The 20,958-nt window shown below is 40.5% G+C and overlaps 3 protein-coding genes across 3 annotated transcripts in view; all 3 read right to left on the bottom strand.

The window, feature by feature from the left end:
* The window catches only part of dbpb (D site albumin promoter binding protein b), a 13,734-nt gene extending 9,179 nt beyond the window's left edge, over positions 1–4,555 (bottom strand). The window contains exons 1-3 of the mRNA XM_056476252.1: positions 4,022–4,555; positions 3,524–3,764; positions 1,695–2,156 (exon numbers count right to left, since the gene is read on the bottom strand). Of these exons, the coding sequence (XP_056332227.1) occupies positions 1,695–2,156; positions 3,524–3,719 (658 nt within the window). The 5' untranslated portion in view covers positions 3,720–3,764; positions 4,022–4,555. The remainder of the gene's footprint in view (positions 1–1,694; positions 2,157–3,523; positions 3,765–4,021) is intronic.
* A 2,780-nt stretch (positions 4,556–7,335) lies between these two features.
* si:dkeyp-69b9.6 (zinc finger protein 865) lies at positions 7,336–15,234 on the bottom strand. Its single transcript, XM_056474775.1, is given in 4 exon segments — positions 7,336–9,181; positions 9,183–10,969; positions 11,081–13,859; positions 14,906–15,234. Coding segments are annotated over 3 exon segments (4,377 nt in total). The 5' UTR covers positions 13,116–13,859; positions 14,906–15,234; the 3' UTR covers positions 7,336–8,626.
* A 558-nt stretch (positions 15,235–15,792) lies between these two features.
* LOC130243997 (protein shisa-7) overlaps positions 15,793–20,958 on the bottom strand; it is a 30,325-nt gene continuing 25,159 nt past the window's right edge. Inside the window, exon 6 of the mRNA XM_056476320.1 lies at positions 15,793–19,795. Within this exon, the coding sequence (XP_056332295.1) occupies positions 18,882–19,795 (914 nt within the window). The 3' untranslated portion in view covers positions 15,793–18,881. The remainder of the gene's footprint in view (positions 19,796–20,958) is intronic.

Raw genomic sequence — 20,958 nt, 5'->3', positions numbered from 1 at the left:
AAGCCTACAAATACACACCATGAGCATCAATCCACACTCATAACAACATACACATACACACCCAAACCATTAATACTCTGAAACTACTCAGTAACACACAAACACACACACACCCAAGGGACAGTCTGGTACTTTTTACAGCTCACAGACCGAAATCCTTGGGAATTCTTGAAAGCAAAATGGAGGAAGTGTTTGAATTGAGTGAAACGTCATCTACCACCCATAGTGTTTCCTTTCCTAATCTCGATGAGCTAGTCTTGGTCTTGTGGGTTTCCAACATCCTCTCTAGCCTGTATCTTCTAGAGCAAGTTATATTTAAAACCCAATTTATACTTTTATATTGAGTATACAGTAGGTATGGTGTAGCTTATGCATAGTTGTAATGCAAGCAAAACTCCCCAAAAATATAAATTGGCATCTAAATGACGTGAGTGCAAGATCTGTGATTGGTAAAATTGGAAGCATTACATTCCTCCAATGCATTTCCAGTGTGAAAGCACAAAAAAATGGATGTCCTTCTAATTACTTTGGTTTTATTTTTTACTTATTTCAGTTAAAAAAAAAAAAGTTACTATTTTTTTAACATTCATCAGTTACAACTCAATCTGATCTGTTACATCATGTAGTAGGCCAAACTCAAATCTTAAATCAGTTGAACACAGATAAACTCGTGTTTGTTGGGTGTAAAACTGTAGAGCTACACAGATTGAACACAGAAACATTAATGCACAAAATGGCGTCTGCTACATGTGTAGCATATTACGACAATTCGTACAGCGTCCCTTTGACACAGAAGTATTAAATGGCTCTTAGGTCTTGTTTACACATTGTATTAAATGGATTTTTAGCAAGCTGGTCATCAAGTGGATGCTAAATACAGGTGAAAATGGGGTCTAAAGTACTTTAAGCGTGCTCATTTTCAACAACTTCCAGCATTATTTGAACTCAAATGAAATGGAATTGCATTGCTTTCATAGTATAAACGCTTATGTGGTCAAATGTCTTTGATCAACCACAAAAGACCCCCTACTCTTTTTCTACTGACCAAACGTGTGATCATTATAGGATTTTTCCAGCCTCTGGCACCTAGACTGCAGCTCTGCACAACACGTTTGACCATAGGAGAAATGGTCGTGCCCAACGGAGTCTGGTTTCTCTCGAGATTCCTCGCCACTGTCGCCACTGGCTTGCATGGTTCAGGACCTGTAGAGCTGCGCATCGATGGATTTGCTCTTCAGTGTTTGGACTCTCAGCAGTGAATATGAAACCACACTGAACTGAATTAAACTGAACTTAAACTCTGAAAACTGAACTACACTGTTTCAATTTACTATAATCTTCTATGTGAAGCTGCTTTGACACAATCTACATTGTAAAAGCGCTATACAAATTAAGGTAAATTGAAATATGCTGTAAGAAAGTGAACAAAACATGGCATTTATGATGTAGTTGCCATCCACATCCTTTTCATTCACTTGCTTAGAAGCAACTCAACATTGGTTGTACATTGCATTTAGAGCTACAGTTAACCCAATGTAGAATGTGACCAAATAAGATTGACAAAATCCAAACACATGCCGTTACAAGACGCCGGTGGAAAAACCAAATGAAAAACCATAATGCAGCTTGGCAGACTGCTTGTGATCAAATACCTGAAAATGGTGGTAGATTGGTAGAAACAGGGCCTAACTCACCATGCAAGCAGTCTGCAGATCCCATCATGCTCTGCGGCGTGTGCATGTCCAGCCCGAGCAGTGAGGGTGAAGAGGCGGTGGCGGATGTTGGTGACGAGGAAGAGGAGCAGTGTGGGGGTGATGTGGGGAGGCACTGGGAGCCCTGGTTGGGAACAGCGGACTGAGAGCTTTGCGAGGGTATCTGAGCCGAGGTGGAGTTGGAGGTATTGTGCATGCTGCTCATCCCGTTCTCCGTCAGAAACTCCTCGAGATCCATGTACTGCAACTGAAACAGCCCGCCATCACAGGGCAATGTTCGTTCCCATAGCAACGGGCCCAGAAAGGAATTGTTGTTGTTGCTGTTGTTGTTTGAGAAGCTGCCCGTTCCTGCTCCATTGCTGTCAGTGACTAGTCCATTGCTGCAGCCATTGCGCAGAGGACAACGACCAAGAGAGTCCTCATCGATATCTAACCTGTCCTTACCTGTGAGAGAAACAAAATACATCCAATTTAATCTGGATATATTAACCAAGCCATCTAAAAGACCTGCCAACTACTCATGAACACATATATTGATTTTTCTACATTTCAAGAGTGCAATGTTTGTGAAATTATGCAGTTGGGGGCAGAATAACAGTTCCCAGCAACTTTCACATCCCACTGGGAGAGCTACCTCTGCAATGTCAACACATGTGTATAGATGCGCCTCCCAGTGCCTCAATGCAAAATGAAGAGGCTTTGAAATACCTTCCTTTAAACTTGCAAAAGATTAATGTGTCCGAAAGTCCACAGTAAAGCGATTATAATGTTGTTATACCGCTGTGACACTGCTTAACTGTGTGGCACAGCAACAATACTGTCGAACAATGACTAAACGTTACAGAATTGCGCTATTATGATTGAACCAACACAATGACACAAAAAACAACAGGTGTAACAACAAAGCCAGACGTGTATTGTATAAGACCATATTAGCAATAGTACATGGCTGAGGTCTGAAGGTTTCCATCTTAAAGTATTAAGGTGGGGTCTGAGACACTCTAGGGTGAGGTCTAAAAGCTTAACAACTCTAGTTAGTCTAAATCAGGCATTTTATGGCGCATTGGAGTGGAAACCAGAACCAGTAAAGGCAGTTTGAAATTTGCAATTTCTGGTTTAGTTATACGGTATAAAAACAAACCATAAAAATGTAATTGGGTTTTAAGTTTGTAGTCTTTCCTCTATGAAACACAGCAGACTGTCGCCTAAAACTGCCTACGCTTAAAAACAATTAGTCACACACTATAAGTGTTCGAATCAACTTATATACAGTACGAACACTAATACTGTTCAAAATGAACTGCGCTGCTTTTAATGCTACAAAATAAGATTCACAAATCCTGTGCACACACAAACCAGAATTAGAGATTTACTTTCTCATCCATTCAGGGTCATTTCGCATTAATGGTGACCAGATAATCAGTACAAAACAATGACACGGACAGAAATCAATACAGAAGCTTTTCCAATATTCACAGGCAATGGAAAACTTCTGTCAGTGTGGTTAGACTGTACCCAGCACAGGCCTGTAAACAAAATGGCTTAGCCAATAGTTGACCTCAAAGCACCTGGGTAGTGAGCTAAGTGGCTGAATGGCCAGGCCTTGTTTATCTCTTCAAGTCCCATGTGATGTCCCGTCTGAGAGATATGCACGACGGCACATGACCCTGCCATTTGACATGTGCAGCCACACATGAAAGAAAAACTGCCACCTTAGGAATTATGAACTAACTCTCGTGGTGTATAATAACACATTTTTAGCCTTAATTAAATTAAGAAAATATATATATGAAACAGGTGCGTTTCCTCACCCTTCATTTCACCACAGTCTTTGACGCGCTGATCGCATTTGACTGGAAGCTGCAGGAGAGATTTTAAGTTTCCTGTGGAGTTTAAGTGTCCTCCGTTATGTGTGACTCCTGCTTGGCTACTGTTGCCAAACTGCGGACTGGCTCCGGCAGAGGGAAGGTCCGGGGGAAGGAGCTGTGAAAGCGGCCTGGCCATCATCCAACGTCCGCCGGATTGACCGCTAGATGCTTGCGTGGTTCGATACTATTGTGCAGCCGTCAAATCAATCACATGACGATTCATAGTGGGAGCAAGCAGAAATACATTAGTATCGACATGACTGTGTATTCAGACATCACAGATATTAATATGTAATGCAGTTAGTATCATAAAAGTAGACATAAAAGTTGTGAAGTCACGCAACACGAGACCGTGTTTACTTTAGAGACAGAGGAGGAGGAAAGACCTGCGCGCTCACGTGCACCACCACATCTGATCACAGATAGAAAAAATATAATTACCTTTATTTGAAGACACGCTTTTTAAACAAAGAGCGCCATTCTGCTTGCAATTGATGGTAGATTAGACGAATGGACAGAAATATACATTCCTCGTATTCCCAGAAATACTTGACAGTTTATCTTCTGCCGGAACTTTTGAAGAAATATAGACGAATGTCCAGAATAACGACGTCCGAGCGCAACGTAGAGAGAAGAAATTAATAAAATACAGCGACTCAGGTGAAGAAACAGGAAGAAAGAAGGACTCCAATAACGCAAATGATAACTTGACTGCTCGAACTCTTGAATGCGTCTCCTGGAAAATGACAAATGAAAACAAAACGAAGTGTTGCTGAGTCAATTTCTGCTGCGTAGCGCGATTGGTGGGATGTTGACGTTTTTTTCCGTGCAGTCGCTCAATCGCTTTTTTCCCCCTGTGGTCACCCCCTTCTGTTCAGTTCTCTCTGCATGTGTGTTACCGCACGCTTTGAGCTTGAGCCGTCCGAGCTTTTCGCTCAGCTGGAACGAACACGGGCCGCTCACGTGACGTCACACCTCCCAGTCTAGAAGCGCGAACATGGCACTACTTGCACGGTTTTTAATATTAATGAGGCACGCCCCCTCGTGACAGGCACGCTCCTCGGGGGTGGGTGGCACTGATTAAAAACAAATTGGTCGATAATTTCATTTCCAGCTGTCCTACGTTTGGCACCATGAAACAGCACTAATGTGTGGCATTTATCGAGAACATTTTGAAAGTGGGCAGTTTTACAGAGCATCACAGTTATGTTTATAAACTGTAATATAGACTGTTGACCTAACAAACTGTCGAGTTGTAGCACTTAGAGAGCTACCTTTTGGGAAAAACCTACCAAGCGAGCGGGCACACTTTTTTCACTTCACTGGTAATCCGCTGGAAACGTGAGCATCATGCGAGAGGAGATGGCAACTACACGTTGTGTCTCAGAAACACAGACGCGCTCTCCAGTGCACATGGTGTCCGCACGCGGAGACGCGGCTGAGCCTCGAGTGCTTAATGCTGCGATTGGCTGACAGAAATCAGGCTCCTCCCGGCTCGGCCGGTCATTGGTTAGCATAATGCGCGGCGCTCCGCCCATTTAAACCACCCATGCTACAGCCGCGTGAGAATACAGAAACTGCGTGAATCCAGGCGGAGTGGCGCACACACCCACAAAACATTCAGAAATAAAGGAAACAGATTGGCTGTGGCTGAACCTGATGAACCCAACCTCACGAGAGTATCCAAGTATGCTTAATGCAGGTATTACCATTTCACAGCTTAAAATATTATTAGATCAGCTTTACATCAAAAAATAAATAAACAACATTATAGAATACAAATACTGATAGACAACACGTTGACTTCACTCATGACAGAAAATAAATGCAGTGGATACATATTAATTTCTGGTCTCCCTCGTGCACACAAACACGCTCGAGGACGCTCATACTTGTTTTCCACCCACTATCAGCGTTTTAATCCATGTGACAGTTGTGCTGGCGGGCTCCAGCTTCACACCAGAGGTTGCAGGATCCTTGCTGCCACCAACTGATCAACATGGAAAAGAGCAATGCAAAGTGCTACAATAATAGAGTGTACAGTTCTGCGATAAAAATAAAGACATCAGTCACAAATCAGTTTCCTAGATTTGGATTTTACATTAAAATAGCTGCAGAAAAAAATATAGGTACCACTTAAAAATTCTCATTTTTTCTGGATGTGCTGAATTTATAAGGTATGTGTTTGGGTAAATCATTAATATAGGTTTTTTTTATAAATGTCTAAAAACATTTAAAGTAAAATAATGTAGTGTTTTTAAATGTATTTAAAAATGTATTATGCAGAAAAATACTTTTTTAAACTCTTCTGGAGATAAACATTGCTATTGTGTTTAGTTATCTTTGTGTTTTAGTTATTATTATATGCTGTAACTGAAAACATTTTTAAATGTATTAGAAATGTCATCAGCCGTGTGCAGAAAACATGTGTTTTACTCAAATATGCCTCACTATAAATATATACATATACATGTGTGTGTATATATATACACACATGTATATGTATATGTTTATAATTAGGCCTATGTGTTTAAGTAAAACACATGCCACATTCTATCAATATTGAATGCCTGAAATCTGGAATATTTGCAAATACTTTAAATTATGATATTCTTATTTGAAAATTTGAAGACACATCATCAGTAAATTGTTATTTTGAAAAAAAAAGCACAAATTAACATTTTAACTCCTAACACATACCTAAGAATGACACATCCAAATAAACCAATAACATTTAGATTGGTCTATTGTTATTTTTCCAGTAGAACTCCACTTCTTTTTGAGAAGCCAATTTTACAACCCCAAAACCTGTTCATCAGCTTTACAGTCTCTTGTGTATTTTTCAGCTGAAAAAAAATAGCAAACTGCATAAAATTAATTCCCAAGCATTGCAATTCTAAAATAAATATGTCACAGTTTTTGATACACTAGGAGATTAAATGTGCAACTAGCAATCTTTATATGGATTTTGGTGTGGCTAATAATCACACATTTCCTTTCTGGTATAACAAGAAAACAGGTAAGAACACATTAATACACAGTCAAATAATAACCTTAAAGATTTTAAGAATTTTAAATTATAAATATTTAAACAGCATAACAAAGATTTTAAAAAAGCAGTAATGACAAATAATAAACATTATAAAATATCAGGAATGAGGTATATGCACAGCTAGTGTTTCTCAACCAACGGTAAACTTATGGTGAAAGGTTAATTTGACTATTTTAAATTTCATAAGGTTCCTTTTATAGCCTTAACATCTTAATGTAAATAAAATACATTCAGTTAAATAAACTTAAGCATTCATTTAGTTGTTCAAGCATAACATGAGATAATAGACCGTGTAACCGCTAGCGTTGTCAGTACCAGCAGGCTAGCGCAGAAACTCCATTCCAAATACTGGGGTAAAATAAATGTTCATATTTTAAAGAGATGGCAGGTCAAATGGAATTTAATGCAGTGCTTCTTGTCCAGTCTGAGGAAAATATCAAATATCTATTAGACAGTGAAGAACACTGATTTTTAAAGAAACATGGATTTTGTAATGGAAAGAAAGGCGGAATTAAAAGTCTGTGTGCAAATACCCCATTATACCTGTACAAATAGGTGTATGCAAATGCATATATATATATATATATATATATATATATATATATATATATATATATATATATATATATATATATATTTTTTTTTTTTTATATATAAGCAAATAAATATAAAACATAAAAGTGTACATGGAATAATGAGAATATAACATTTTCAAATTTTATTAAATGCTTGGGTATCATCAACAACCAGCTTATAATGTGTAAATAAAGTGATAGAAACGTACTTATTTTCTTCTTTTAAAGAAAAAAAGAGGCTATAAGAAGTATGGCATCTCTACATAAAAGGTGAAAAAAGTACATGGGATACGTTCATAGTTGGCAAGTGGACAGACTGTCACACATTAATACATTTAATCAAGACCTGATCTAAAGTGATAACTCTTACAATCACTCTTTCAACTACCTGAAGTGTAGCTATGATAAAAAGATAACTGACATTTCCTTAAAAAACATAATAAAATATTGACACAATTTACATTACAGAACACTCATTTCTCTCCATTCCACCCTTAAACTCTATACATAAACGCTACATTGTACTAGCCATAATATGTTGTAATAATTGTCACAATTTGGTAAGGCTCTGCCTTCAGGGCAAAAATCTGTAAATTAATTTTTAAATATTTTTTTGTCTTTTGACTGGTTATCGGGAAAATCATATTTTTCCTGTTTAAGTGCTGACGTTACGCTAGTTTTCTTCCCAAACAGTAAATAAAGCAAAATGGGACTCACGTTTGATATTACGCATTATTAATCAGCATGTGTTATTATGCATTAGTTACTTTTGGTTCCTCTATTAAGATTTAAGGTACATTTTCAATTGAATTTGTCCCCAGTCGTCATTCCCCCCGACCTGTGAACACACGGGCAGCAATGTCCAACATGCAGTAATTTAAATACTCTTTAAAAATCTTCCCAACAGAACCCTTTTTTCTCCTTCGCATATTGATCGCACTTTTTACATTAACAAAACCACACCTCCACACTTGCTCTAAGCGAACACCAACAATGTAATATATATCAGAGACAGAATAATTCTACAGAGCATTGGGTGAGGAATAGTGAGCATTCTGCATACTGTTAAGGGCACAGTACATGTTTAGCCAAATCAGTGAAACTATTGCCAGCCAAGGATCATTTCGATAGAGTTTCCTCTTAGAAGACTGGTGTGGTACCGCACAGATAGGTAGGCTAAGCATTTCTTTGAAACAAATGCCATTTAATACATCTGTGAGTTTGCTGAAGGTATTCAGGGCTCCGAGTTATGAGAGAAAATGCAATTGAAATGATTGAGAGTAACAAAAAAGCTCTCATGATACAAGTCAATGTCTACATGAGCAAAGGGTGTATTCAGTCAGATATCTTAGTTTTTGTCATTAAAATCCCAACATTTCTATTCTCAAAGTGCATATGAAAATGAATTTAATGACAGCATTAGAAAGGTAAGGACGTAGAGTTCCCTTTGCACTCAAACCTCCTGTATGTTGATCCCATGACTAATTTAACACAAAGCGCCCTCTCTTGTTGAAACCTAGCCAACGTCCCTCGACACACCTTCTTGTGCCGTGTGAGGAGCATTGAATTCCAGAAACGACAGGGACAATGTCTACAGGAAAATGCTCTGTTGGCTAAATGGGAGCTTCGGTGAATGAGAGCCGAGAGGAATTTGCGAGACTGTTTTCCACAAACTGGACATTTCAAACGATGCTGAAGGCCTCTCACTTTGGGGCAATGTCTAGCTGCTATGTGAACTTTTAGTGCAACCTGTTGTGAAAAGGTAGCACCAAGGCAAAGGGGACAAGGCCTTCGTTTCAGAGGAACTTTGAGAGAACGAAGCCTGTTCAGCTTCAGTCCACCTGGAAGGCCCAGTTCATAAACAGCACTTCCTCCACTTCCACGCCTGATTCTCACAAGAACAGCCATGCGCTTTTTAATTTTATGTTGAGTCCTGTGAATTGCTCTCCTTTTTCTCTTGAGAAATTTTCTTTTCTCATTTCTCTGCCTTTCCCCAGGAGGGACCTCCGGCTGCTCTCTCTGTACTTTTGCAGCCGGGGTCCATTTGTAGCCTATCTCCTTTCTCTCTTGCCGTCTTTTTTTTTTTTTTTTTGCGCCGCCTCAACTCTTCTTGGCTTTGAAAAGTGTGGTGCTGTGTAGATTGAACCTCAGCTGGATGCTGCTGGGGATTGTGATGTTGCTGATGTGGCTCTGATGGGGGCAAAGCGAGGGACTGCACAGGTATGTTTGGAGCAAGTGTATGCCTGTGACCAATGTGATAAATGGGTTCACCCTTTATCCCAGAGTGCTGATGGTTACAAAGAAGAGGCCCTGAGGAAGTTGACGGCAGAGAATGAGAATAAGAGGAGGCATTAGATGAAGATGGGTGTGTAGCATTGGCATCTGGTATATAAAACAGAGGGGAGTAGCCACCTTGTGGTTGGGGAGGTGCATGGTGGCTGTGAAGAACTCCATGCTGTTCGCTATGTGTGCCACTGGGTGGCGCTAGCTGAAGCAAAGCATTTGTAGCAGCTTCACTCTCTGATATTGCACCACCAACACTATTATCTTCACCTGTGCTCCTTTGAGCAACTGGCTGACCAGTCCGTGTTAAGCCATGCTGAGAAAGCCTGTGCCGTGTAAGGCTGTTTGAGTATGCAAAAGCCTTTCCACAGACTTCACAGGAAAACAGTTTTTCTCCACCACCCTCGTGAACCGTTTGGTGATGCGCAGTCAAGTGAAAGTGATGGCGGAATGATTTCCAGCATATAGCGCAAGTATACAGTCTAGGAGGGGGCTGCGTGTTTGATGCATGTGGTTTGACATCTTGAGTGTATGGATAGAAAGAAGAAGTGCTGCTTTGGCCCCCTTGAATCAAGTTGCCACCAGAGGATGGATAGCTGTTAAGGTTTTCTATGCCTGGCGTTGTTGGCACTTCCTCCAGTTCTCCTTTCTGGTGTAGTTTGCCATGTCTTTTAAGGCTCTGGGCATATCCAAAGTCCTTTCCACACAGAATACACTTGTAGTTCTTCTCTCCAGAATGCACTGTGTGGTGCTTGCTAAGATGAAATGCCTCTCTGAAGTACTTGCCACATACGCTACAATGGTGAGGCTTTTCCCCAGTGTGTATTCTGTCATGCCTCCGCAAAGTTTCTCTTCTTGCAAACCCTCGACCACAGACGCTGCACAAATATGGTCTGATATCCCCACCAGGCATTCCTGGTCTGTTAGGCCTTCTTTTAGGAGGCTCAGCACCAATCTCTCCGAGTTCCTTTTTTTTGCGGGGCTTACGAGGACGCTTAGGCTTTCCACCGGGTGTCAGCTGATTTGGTTGCTGGCTATGGGCCACAGCACTACCTCTATAGGACTTATCCAGTCCAGATGTTGATAAAGGAACACTAGGTGAGCCAAGAGGCCCTAGACCCAGACCTCCTAGCAATCCACCGATGATATCCCTTCGATCATCCCCTCTGCCTCCACCATGGGCAAGATCACCACTCATACAATTTGCAGCTGCAGCAGTGATAGCAGAAATGGCATTGTTGACGGAGCTAGTAACATCATCTTCAGAGTCCTCTAACAGGGATGAAAGTGGGAGGTGTGGCTGTTGGTGATGCTGCTGGCCTTGGTTTTGTGAGTGTGGATGCAGAGTAGGAGCTAATGGTGCCTTCCTAAGTGCAGTCCCTGTCAGGCTGCCACCACATGGGGTTGTTCCAGAATACATGTTACCTTGAGAGCGCTGGTCCTTGTAGTCATCACTGAAACCATCACCCCGGTAAGAACCTGCACAACAGACTAAACAGTAATAATGCTATGCACACACATTTCACAGTGCCTATGAAAAATTTTGACTTGATTGGGTTTACTAAAAAAACTACTCTAGACGTTACTCACCCGCTGCATTAGCCGCTATTCCATCTTGGGAGCCCCCAGCTTTATTGCTCTTGCCTTGAACTATATTACTTTCATGCTTTGATCTCGGTGTACGTCCCGACTTGCCACAGGTGCCCGAGGCTGCATGGTTCAATAGGGACGTACTTTCACGAAAACAGCGGCCACAAGCTGGACAGCGGAATGGTTTCTCTTCATGAATTTTTTCATGGCGGGTGAGTGACTCACGCCGATTGAAAGCACGACTACAAGTACTGCAGGCATAGGGCCGAGCCCCTGAGTGAATAACACCATGTTGAAGGAGATGTCCTTTTTTCTTGAAACATTTGCCACAGTCAGAACAATGAAAAGTCTTGTCAGGACTGCCACATGAGGATGAGGCTGAGCTATCTTGAGTAGAGTGGGGGATACATGGATCAGAAGGATGCAAAACTGGGTTTAAAATGTTACTTCTTGTGCCACTTGTGCCTGCTGTGGTTAATTCATGACTACGTAGGTGCCTGCGCAGACTAGAGAGTTGTGTGAAAGTTTTGCCACACTCACCACAATGATAAAGGGCTTCTTGTTCTGTCTCAGATTGTGGTGGCATGGTACCATGACCGCCCGTTTTCGAGCCGTTTGTCACTAAGACTGATGTAGAAGAGGCTACAGAAGATGACACGACAGAAGTAGAGGATGAAGAGGTTAAGTGTGAAGAAGGGTCTCCAGCAATACCTGACAAACCAACACCTCCATCCAAGCCTGCTGTGTTCTCTTGGTTCAGTGCCCTCAAAGTGCTACTGTTAGGGTTTGTAGAGCTATGATTGTTGCTGCCATTATTGTTGTTTTCAGTCTTTCTCTGTGGTAGGTAGCCAGCCATAGCTTTCTTTCTCCTACCTCCAGAGGAGCCACTTCCTCCAGCAGTGCCATCACCCTTTCCCTCCTCTTTTGATAAAGAAAGATGTAGTGGAAGAGGAAGTGGCAGCCCAGCTTCCTGCTGCATTAGAGATGCTAGCTGGTTGGATGAAAGAACTGGGATTCCTTGAAAGTCAAAGCCCCCGAGTGAGGAAGGCTGTGAGGAAGAGTGCAGTGGATGGTGTGGGTGTGGGTGGGGGTGAGACAAAGTGTGTGGTGGTAGTTGCTGCTGTTGTGTTGGTGGCTGTTGAGACTGTGATAGAGTGGTGGGGTGACTATGAGTGTGTGAAGAATGAAGAGCAGGGGGAGGAGCAAGGGCCGAACTTGCCTCTCCTGCAGCTTGGCCCAGTCCAAGACCCAGGTGGTTATGACTTCCTTGCTGAACTAAAAACTGTTCTAGACTGGAATTGGCTGGTACTCCAGAAAGAAAATACTGATTTGCTGCCAACATGCAGCTAAACTGTTGATGTAGGCTTCGGGCATCAGACTGAGATCCTGCTAACTGATGGCTCAAAGTAGTTACTGCACTACTGCTGGGAGGGTTATTAGACGTTGAAACAGAACTGGAAGACGGGGAGGAGGTTGAAGGACCAGGGGCAGCCTGAGGTACTGACAGGCCAGGATGCAGTGGGGGTGGTGGCGGTGGAACAGTTGAAACTAATCCTCCACTTCCACTACTGCTGGCAAAATGATCAAATCGCCCTACACCTGGATGCAACTGCTCTTGTGCAAGTGTGGCCTCAGTTGGGTGGAATGTGCGCAAAAACTGAGGGTACCCACTCACATGACTTCCACCACTGCTTCCAGACATTTTGCTTGACTTCCTTAAACTTTGAGATGAAGACAGGGACTGTTGTTGTAGAGGTGGGGGAGGTGCACTCATTTTTGCAAAAATTGACGTGGAATCTGTAAACGCACTGCCTCTAGATCCTTGTAGTGGGCCTAAGCCAAGTCCAGACAAAATTGAGCCAGATGTCTCACTCTGCTGCTGCTGCTGTTGCTGCTGCTGTAACTGGTGTTGGTGAAGCTGCACTTGTTGCTGGTGTTGAAGTTGTCGCTCTAATCCAAGACTTTTGAACTGATGGGACTGGTGTCCACTCAGCATCTCTATGATGTCCACATTGTATTTTCCAAACTGGAACATCTCCCAGCTAATGAAACATGGGTGTGCAGTGGCAACACCTTCTGCTCTATGAGCAGCAACAATGTTTCTGTGAAGCTTTCCAACTGACTTGTGGTCAGAAGCAATTTCAGTACTCAATGGTGCTTTCAAACATCTTCCTTATATTCTTATGTTGTTTCACTTAAACAGGCACCACCTTTTTTATATTCTGGTGAATATTTGAGGAGGACATTTTGCTTTGATTGTAACTTGAATTTTTGATTTCTGCAAAAAAGTCATTTCCCATTAAAGTTTCATTCATGAAATTATAAAAATCAACTCCTTTTGGCTGCACACTGGATTCCATGTAATCAGTTTTTGTACAATTCACCTCTGATATTGTAATTGCAGTTTGAATGTTCCATCAGAGTGCAAAGATGCATGAACTGGCAGAAAAAATGCCACAATGGCACTTGATGCAATTATGCGTTCACATTTTGGAGAGTGCAGTAAAAAGTGATCAATGCGGTTCAAATTCATTGAAAAATTTGCTTGGTTACATTATTTCATTTCATGACAGTCTCACAGCAAGATGGATCCCTCCAAATCCCATGGGCCGATTTCATTTAATTGAATATCTATTCATTCTTAATCCACTCTGAAACAAGTGGCTTACATCTCCGTTTCCAGTAATACATTCTTCTTTTTTTCCACAGTTGGAAGCAAAATCCTCCACTACCATTCTTGGAGTCTGTAAAAGTGCTCTTTCTGCCACTCCTCTTCTCACTGTAAGAGTACAAAATGAGCAACATGTTAAATTATTGTTCTCAAAGAAAATAAATGCTTAAAACAACCTTAAACATAACTGATTAAAAAACTACAACAGAGAGAGACCGTTTATTACAGTAACCATTTAATGTTTGTTTATATTTAAAACACAGAAAAAACACGTGTAATGCACTATGCTTGGCACCAAAATGTAACTGCTGTGCATTTGTATTCTTCAGCAACAAAAATAAACTATCTTATAATAGTGTGAACATTAAAAACAACACCTAAATGCCTATTTATTTTAACCCTAATGTGTAGCCTCACTACAACATTCATAATGTATTCTGAAATAACATGTAGGCATTTAAGACTAATCAGATTTGTTCTTCGTATACACCAGCATCATCAAAATTATAAACATGCATATTAATAATGTCTGTCTAGTACTAATGCATTTCCCGAATGTCATTATACAGTAACAACACGACACGAACCAAAAGTATCGTAAAAGACGTTCTCGGATGATATGCGGAATGAAAAACCGCAAGATAAAACTCATATCATGATATTTATACAGTTTTCTCATTTCTCAATATAAGCGAGTGTTTTCTACGACTTTCTTACATTTTGTGCAGTTGGCATTGTGCAGAAAAGATGCTGAGTGCAGAGTGAATCGTCAGGGCTAGAGGTGAATTTCATGCAATTATTATCTTCCGATTGCATCGCGTATCGCTAAAGAAAAGAGAGAGAGAAAATCCATGTCGACAGACTGCAGGGAGTGTTTGCAAAATAGTCAACGACTGGAAAATGCACCCCGAATTTCAATAGCGCATTAAAGACATCTCTGGCGTATTAACGGACACGAAATATTTTAGCGCTGTGGCTACAAGTAACATGTTAGCATGCAAAACAGCTGGCTAATACTACACATTCAGCAAATGGACGCAGCCTAGCATCATGCGCGACCAAACAAAAGCAACCCGGGAGCAAATCGGTCTCATTTTGCAAGTTAATGAATCATACTGAAATCAAAGTCGAGACAATAAAATAGGCCTTTTTACCTACGCATCCATCTTTTAGCCTGGTCAAGATGAACAGGGCCTGCTATTCTCTGTCCCACCCTGCCCCCCTCGTTCATGTACCCCAGCAGCTCTGCGCTGTTTTCCAGTGGTTAGCCTTCTAGCTACAGCTAGTTAGCAGACTCTGTTTCCATTGTAACGGAGCTGATAGCATGAGACCGAGTGTCCCTTATATTGAGGACAGATGCACTTTTATATCCTGTGGAAAATGCATCAAACGGCATTACGACCGAGTGTCTTTTTTATTTTGCGTTTGCTTAAATGTCGGCTATGATATTTTGGACGGTCTATGTTGGTGTTTTAGAGAGGTACGAGTGACGTGTGAGATTTTAACATTGGTCGTTTCCGGACCTTGGAACACTTCCGGCTACCCCGTCCGTTATGTTTCTGTATTTATTATGGTAGCGGTCGGGAGAAGCGAGTACACTTCTAATGCTAATATTCGTAAATATAGCGCTAGTAATAAGACAGTATTCGCCTGGCTTGTAGCTGCGTTCAGCTTTAAGTACGCATTGTTGTTGTGTAGTCGAATTTGACATGTTTGCAAGTACGCAACACGAGCTGTTTATGAGACAACGTGAAATGCGAATTACAAATCGGCGAATGTAAATCAGACATAATGTCCTAAAGTCGCTATTCGTTTATTTTAGGATGCCTGTAGCATTATGTTTGTGTCTAAGAAGCTCTTATAGTGGCCATTTTATTACTTACTGACAGCTCAAATTCAAAGGCAGGTCCTTATCAAAATGGCTGCCTGGAATCTTTTCCAGTCTTCGTGTAAAAAAGATACTAAATGCTAACATTAAGCACTATGATATAATTTAAACTGTGTTTTTCTGCAGTGTATGTCATCAGACATTCGAGGCATATCAGTTTCATAAGTTGACTTTATTTTACAAAGATGAAATTATGTGGAGGATGCAGTATTTCTGACTTGAGGGGATTAGATATAATAGAAAGTGTATGTAAACATCATGGGGGTAATGCTTGATCTGAAGCGATTTACCCAAACATCCGTTCTGCTTCTGTGCCTGAGCGTTTCAAGACATGAGCTCAGTGCTGTTTTCCCAAAGGGTTTCAGTCTTCATCGTCCCGCTTTGCTTGTGCAACAATTGCACATTCCATTGTAAGCTACCAAACTTTTAAAATGCTTCAGGGCTTTATTTGCACATCCATTGTTTGTTATTTTCTGCAGTAATATGCCTTGTGAATAGATTTCATAAACATTTTCATAATTATGGCTTGTGGATACAAAACAGACATTGCTACAGACTTTTTATGACAAAGAAAATACTAAATCGATTGATCTGTTCTAATTGTCCCTGAAAGTAACATTAAGAAGTTGAAATTTCACTTAATCAACAAAAAGAAAAGAAGAAGAAGACATTCGGTTACACACATACAACATACATCCTATGACATCATCATTTATAAACCCATTGTGATGTATCTGCAATGAGTAATGACATTTGCAGGCTTAAAACGATTACAATGTGACATCACACTGAGAATTTTTCAAAGGCACTCCTCATCATTAGGAATGCATGAAGAATCGGCACACAATGAGTGGCTTTAAAGTTTGTGCTTCTATTTTTCTACTCATAATTTCCAAAAGAATTTCATGAGAAAGATATCTAAAACAAGTTAACACTAAAACCACAGAGGAAAAAAATCACCATCATAATCATAAGAGAACCATAACAACAAGAAGAAATTTTCACCAATAACCATAATATTAACTGTCATATTAATGACAATAACAAACACCAATGTATTACAGAGCTGTTAGGAAGATTGTCTTTAAGTTGTATTCATAATTCATTAAGATACACACTAGTTCCAGTGAAAAGGTAAATGAATGTGTTACCACCTATCCTCCGGATGCTGATGTGATATAAACTACTCCTTTACACTTTAACTGGGAGGCATAAATAGTCGGTAAGGTATACTATTCAAGTTCATTACACTGAAAAATCAACCAAGAGGTATAAAGTATATGACCAAAAAAAAAAAAAAAAAGCAGTTGGTGGTTTTACAATGTAAATATATTCCTTTTCTTTAGTAAAATGAGTTCCTGACACCTGCGTTATTTCCCAGAGGTCAGAACCATAGACTAAATTATATATCTGGCTCTTTTGCGAACAATCTCACATTGTTGATTGTAAGATTTACTTACTACATTAACATCTTTTTGTTGTTGTTGTTTTTGTTATTATCATTGAATAATGTGTAAGCTGTCTGTAACATCTGCACCACTAACGCATGTGTGTTGTATAGCCCTTAATATTGATAAGCGTTATTGGTTATGAAGATATCAGGTATGAAGTGTTGTGTTCATATCTGGGTAACAGCAGATTCAAAACATATAGGTTAGCTGTTTTGGCATGCTCGTATCCTCAAGACTGTTCGCAGAGAGAGTCTCAGTTTTAACAGCATATACACATGGCTTCATCATGGAGATTCAAAAAGCAGTCCAGGAGGTTTGTCTTTATGCAAATGCCAACCCACACCTGAGCGAGATAATAATTCTGCCATGTTATGCGCACATTTTATGCCAGAATATCATTACATACAAATACATTGATGAGTGCCCTTACTATTGAGTTAGTTTCTTCATCTCAGATCCGTATTTAATAGCTTAAGGTGAACTGTTTGTCTACACAGTATACCTAGGGGCAAAAATACCCAGCATTACTGGAATCAAATATATTATTTTTGTGCTTTTGGTAGTCCAGCGTCCCTCATTTCGAATCTCCCTTACAAATCCTAGCACTTGGACATTGTAGAAAATGGTGGCTCAGAATCCAAACAAGGTGCCATTGATCATTAATGAGTCTTTTTAAGATGGAGAAGAAAGATGATTGTCAGACATTTCTCTTGGTTTTCATTTGGGCTTTTCTGTCCGATAGTGTCCCAGAATGGCTTTCATCGATAGTTCAAAGCGATCTCCAGTTATGTACTGAAGGGCAAACTTGAGGATTTAAAACTCATTGTGTAATATTTTCCAACAAAACAAACTGAACAGATACTCACTTGGTACATCTGTGTTAAATTCATATGGAATAAGATGCAGGCGAATAAATGTATGATAAGGCTTGCTTTCTCTGTCTCGCAGCGTACAAAATGAGTTCATCAAATTCTTTTGAGTTCATAAACATGCTCCCATCATTGTTCATTTTGACGTATATTGTAAAAACACTGCTGCACTTCCTCATTATGTCGAAGTGGATTAGGGTTTAAAAAGAGATAAGATCCAGCATTACATTTGTCCGACCGTAAGTAGCTTTACACTTCTTCAGTTGGGATGAGCGCTCCTCCATTAACTAGTTCCTCTAATTATTGTCTCCCATAGTAAGAAGATGAAAGCCGTTCTCTGAAATATATGGCTCCATAGCAGCTATATATAATGTAATAATGTGAAATATCTGAGGATTAAAAACATATGACGTAAAGATATGAAAAATGTCAGTCACATCATGTGGAATTTATATTACACTATTGATATTCTATGCGGTAGGTTTATAGGCAAACTTTACACAAATAAATAGTTGTATAATATGGCAGCTTTGATCATAATTGTAGCGGCAATTTCATGAACATAAAAAGCACAACAACGTTGAAGCTCTATCAAACCTGACTTAAAACTGTTGTTATCTAATCTTATCTTGAGCATTTGCCACTATATACAATATATATCTGTAAAAATATGGCGCCACTTCGCTCTCTGTCTAGTTTCTCCCACTTCATGGCCCCCCGACTTCAAAATCTGTTTCTCTGATTCCTTTACCATCCTCCTACTCCTTTTCTCTCTTCTCTCGTTATTCCTCTCCCTCTTCCACCCACTCTAACTCTCTCTCTCTCTCTCTCTCTCTCTCTCTCTCTCTCCCACAGTTCCTCTACCATCCTCCAACTCTTCACAGTCTATCCCTCAGCCAGCTTCTCCATTCCCTCTTCTTGCTCACACAGTAACCTCATTCTTGCTTCCTGTTCTAACCCCTTGATTCGATGCCACTCCTCCACTTCCCCCTGCGCCGGGGATGAAGTGAAGTTGTTCAATGGTATTTTGCCTTTTAGCTGCAAATGCAAGCCTCCTGGCACTGTGTCCACCAAGAGTCCCTGTTCCCATAACAACCCCCGTTCCAGGCATGTCGCCCCATCCCACTCCTCCAGCCCCACCTCCACCCAGGTGGCCTGACATTGCTGCCGAATTCCGCTCTTGCTCTCGCCCCGATGTTGGGTGCGAGTTCATCTTGATCATGTGGTGACGGTCGAGTGATGGCGTAGCGCAAACATTCTGCTGCGACTGAGCTTTCTGATGGCTGACGCGGGGAAGCGTGGGTACCATTCCGCCTCCTCCTCCTCCACCCGGGTAGTCGCTCATTCCCATACCCATCCCGCTTCCGTCATAATCAACCCCTCCAATCTCTTCCTCGAGGTGTTCTGGTGACATGAGCAGCCTCTCCTTGGACTTCTTCAGGGTGTTCTGGTTGTTGGAGTTCTTGGATGATGTGCCTTTGTAGTACTGGTGCTGCTGGTTCTTCGGCACCCTTGATAAGGTGCTGCCATCAGCAAGGGCAAGAAGTTGGTCCGTTGACTTGACGCGCCGTGGCGGTTTGGATAGCGTATCATAATTTGGGTTTTTCTTTGACTCTGGTGGATCCAGAGGGTAAGGATTGGGGGTATGGCTTGGGGCTGACTGTGGGTGAGGTATTCGAGGACGGGGGGCACGGGTAGGAAGCGTGCCTCTTCCACCCAGTGTGTAGTCACCACCCCAGGGAAGGTGATGCTGGGAGGAATGAAAGTCAGGACGGGCGTTGTTGGGCCTTCGTTTGGTGGTACAGTAACCTGAATATTCCTCCAATCCTCCTTTTTCTGTAGGTGTAGGAAACATGTTTGAAGAAATCAGATGGGTGAGAACAGAATACACATCAGGAATTCTCCTATCTTAAACTCTGTTCAATATGATCTTGAGTTGATAACTGTAAATTTCATTTTTTTATATGCAGTCAGTGTCATTTCAATATGTAATTTCAACAACTAATCAGTTTTCATATAATGGCAAATTACCAATAAAAGATCTAAATCAGATTTCTGTACAAAACCGATAAGACTTTATCTTAAAATTAAACAATTTTAAAGAGGAAAAAGGGGTTCCAAAATAGGGATGCTCCGATCAGAATTTTTGCAGCCGATACAGAGTACCGATTCCTTGTCATGATGATTCAATTCATTGTCATGAGTACCAATTCTGATGCTTTAAGCTTTATAATGCATAAAGCACATTTTGCCCTCTATGTATGATACTTAAGTGGAGATCTTGCCTTAACTAAGAGAATAAATGAAGAATGTTGCATATAATCCATTAAACACGTCTCTTATAACCATTTATTGTGGACATGTCATGGTCAGAAGCAGCTTTACAGAAAATAATAGATAAAAGGATAAAAGCATCTGTAAGAAAAATGATTTCTTACAATGTTTCTAAATTGCATTGGATGGAAGATGGAAGAAGAATACAACATTTTTCTAAGAAGATAAAGTTTGGAGCGCATATTTGATGCATAAGAAGTTAAAATGCACACCTATGAATACATATTTGTTTAATTCAAAAAGTATATTACAGAAAGTTATATTAACTTTCAAGTTTTTTATATCATTAAAATTTTCAGCCCTGTTGTAGTCAACTTGCAATATTGTTAGAAACTCAGAACGCATCTTTCTCTGCGAGTAAAGCCATACACAAACACCAGCGATCGGATCATGAGATCGGTCAGATTGGCGAGTACCTATCGAGTCATAAAATGTGATTATCGGCTAATACCAATCTTCAGCTGATCGATCAGACCATCCCTATTCCAAACCTTTTTCTCACTTTTGGTATTTCCTAACATTGAATATTTCCAACATTTTTCAAAATTTCCATATTTTGTGTTCATCTATCAAGTGAAAGTTGCTTGAATTATGACTATTTCAAATTTTGGGTCAACTATGTGGTGTACTTTTTTGTTATTGAAAACACATTTTCGGTTTTTGAC

Source organism: Danio aesculapii, chromosome 16 (assembly GCF_903798145.1).
Source record: "Danio aesculapii chromosome 16, fDanAes4.1, whole genome shotgun sequence".
Taxonomy (NCBI): domain Eukaryota; kingdom Metazoa; phylum Chordata; class Actinopteri; order Cypriniformes; family Danionidae; genus Danio; species Danio aesculapii.
This window is presented reverse-complemented; position numbering and strand designations above follow the sequence as displayed.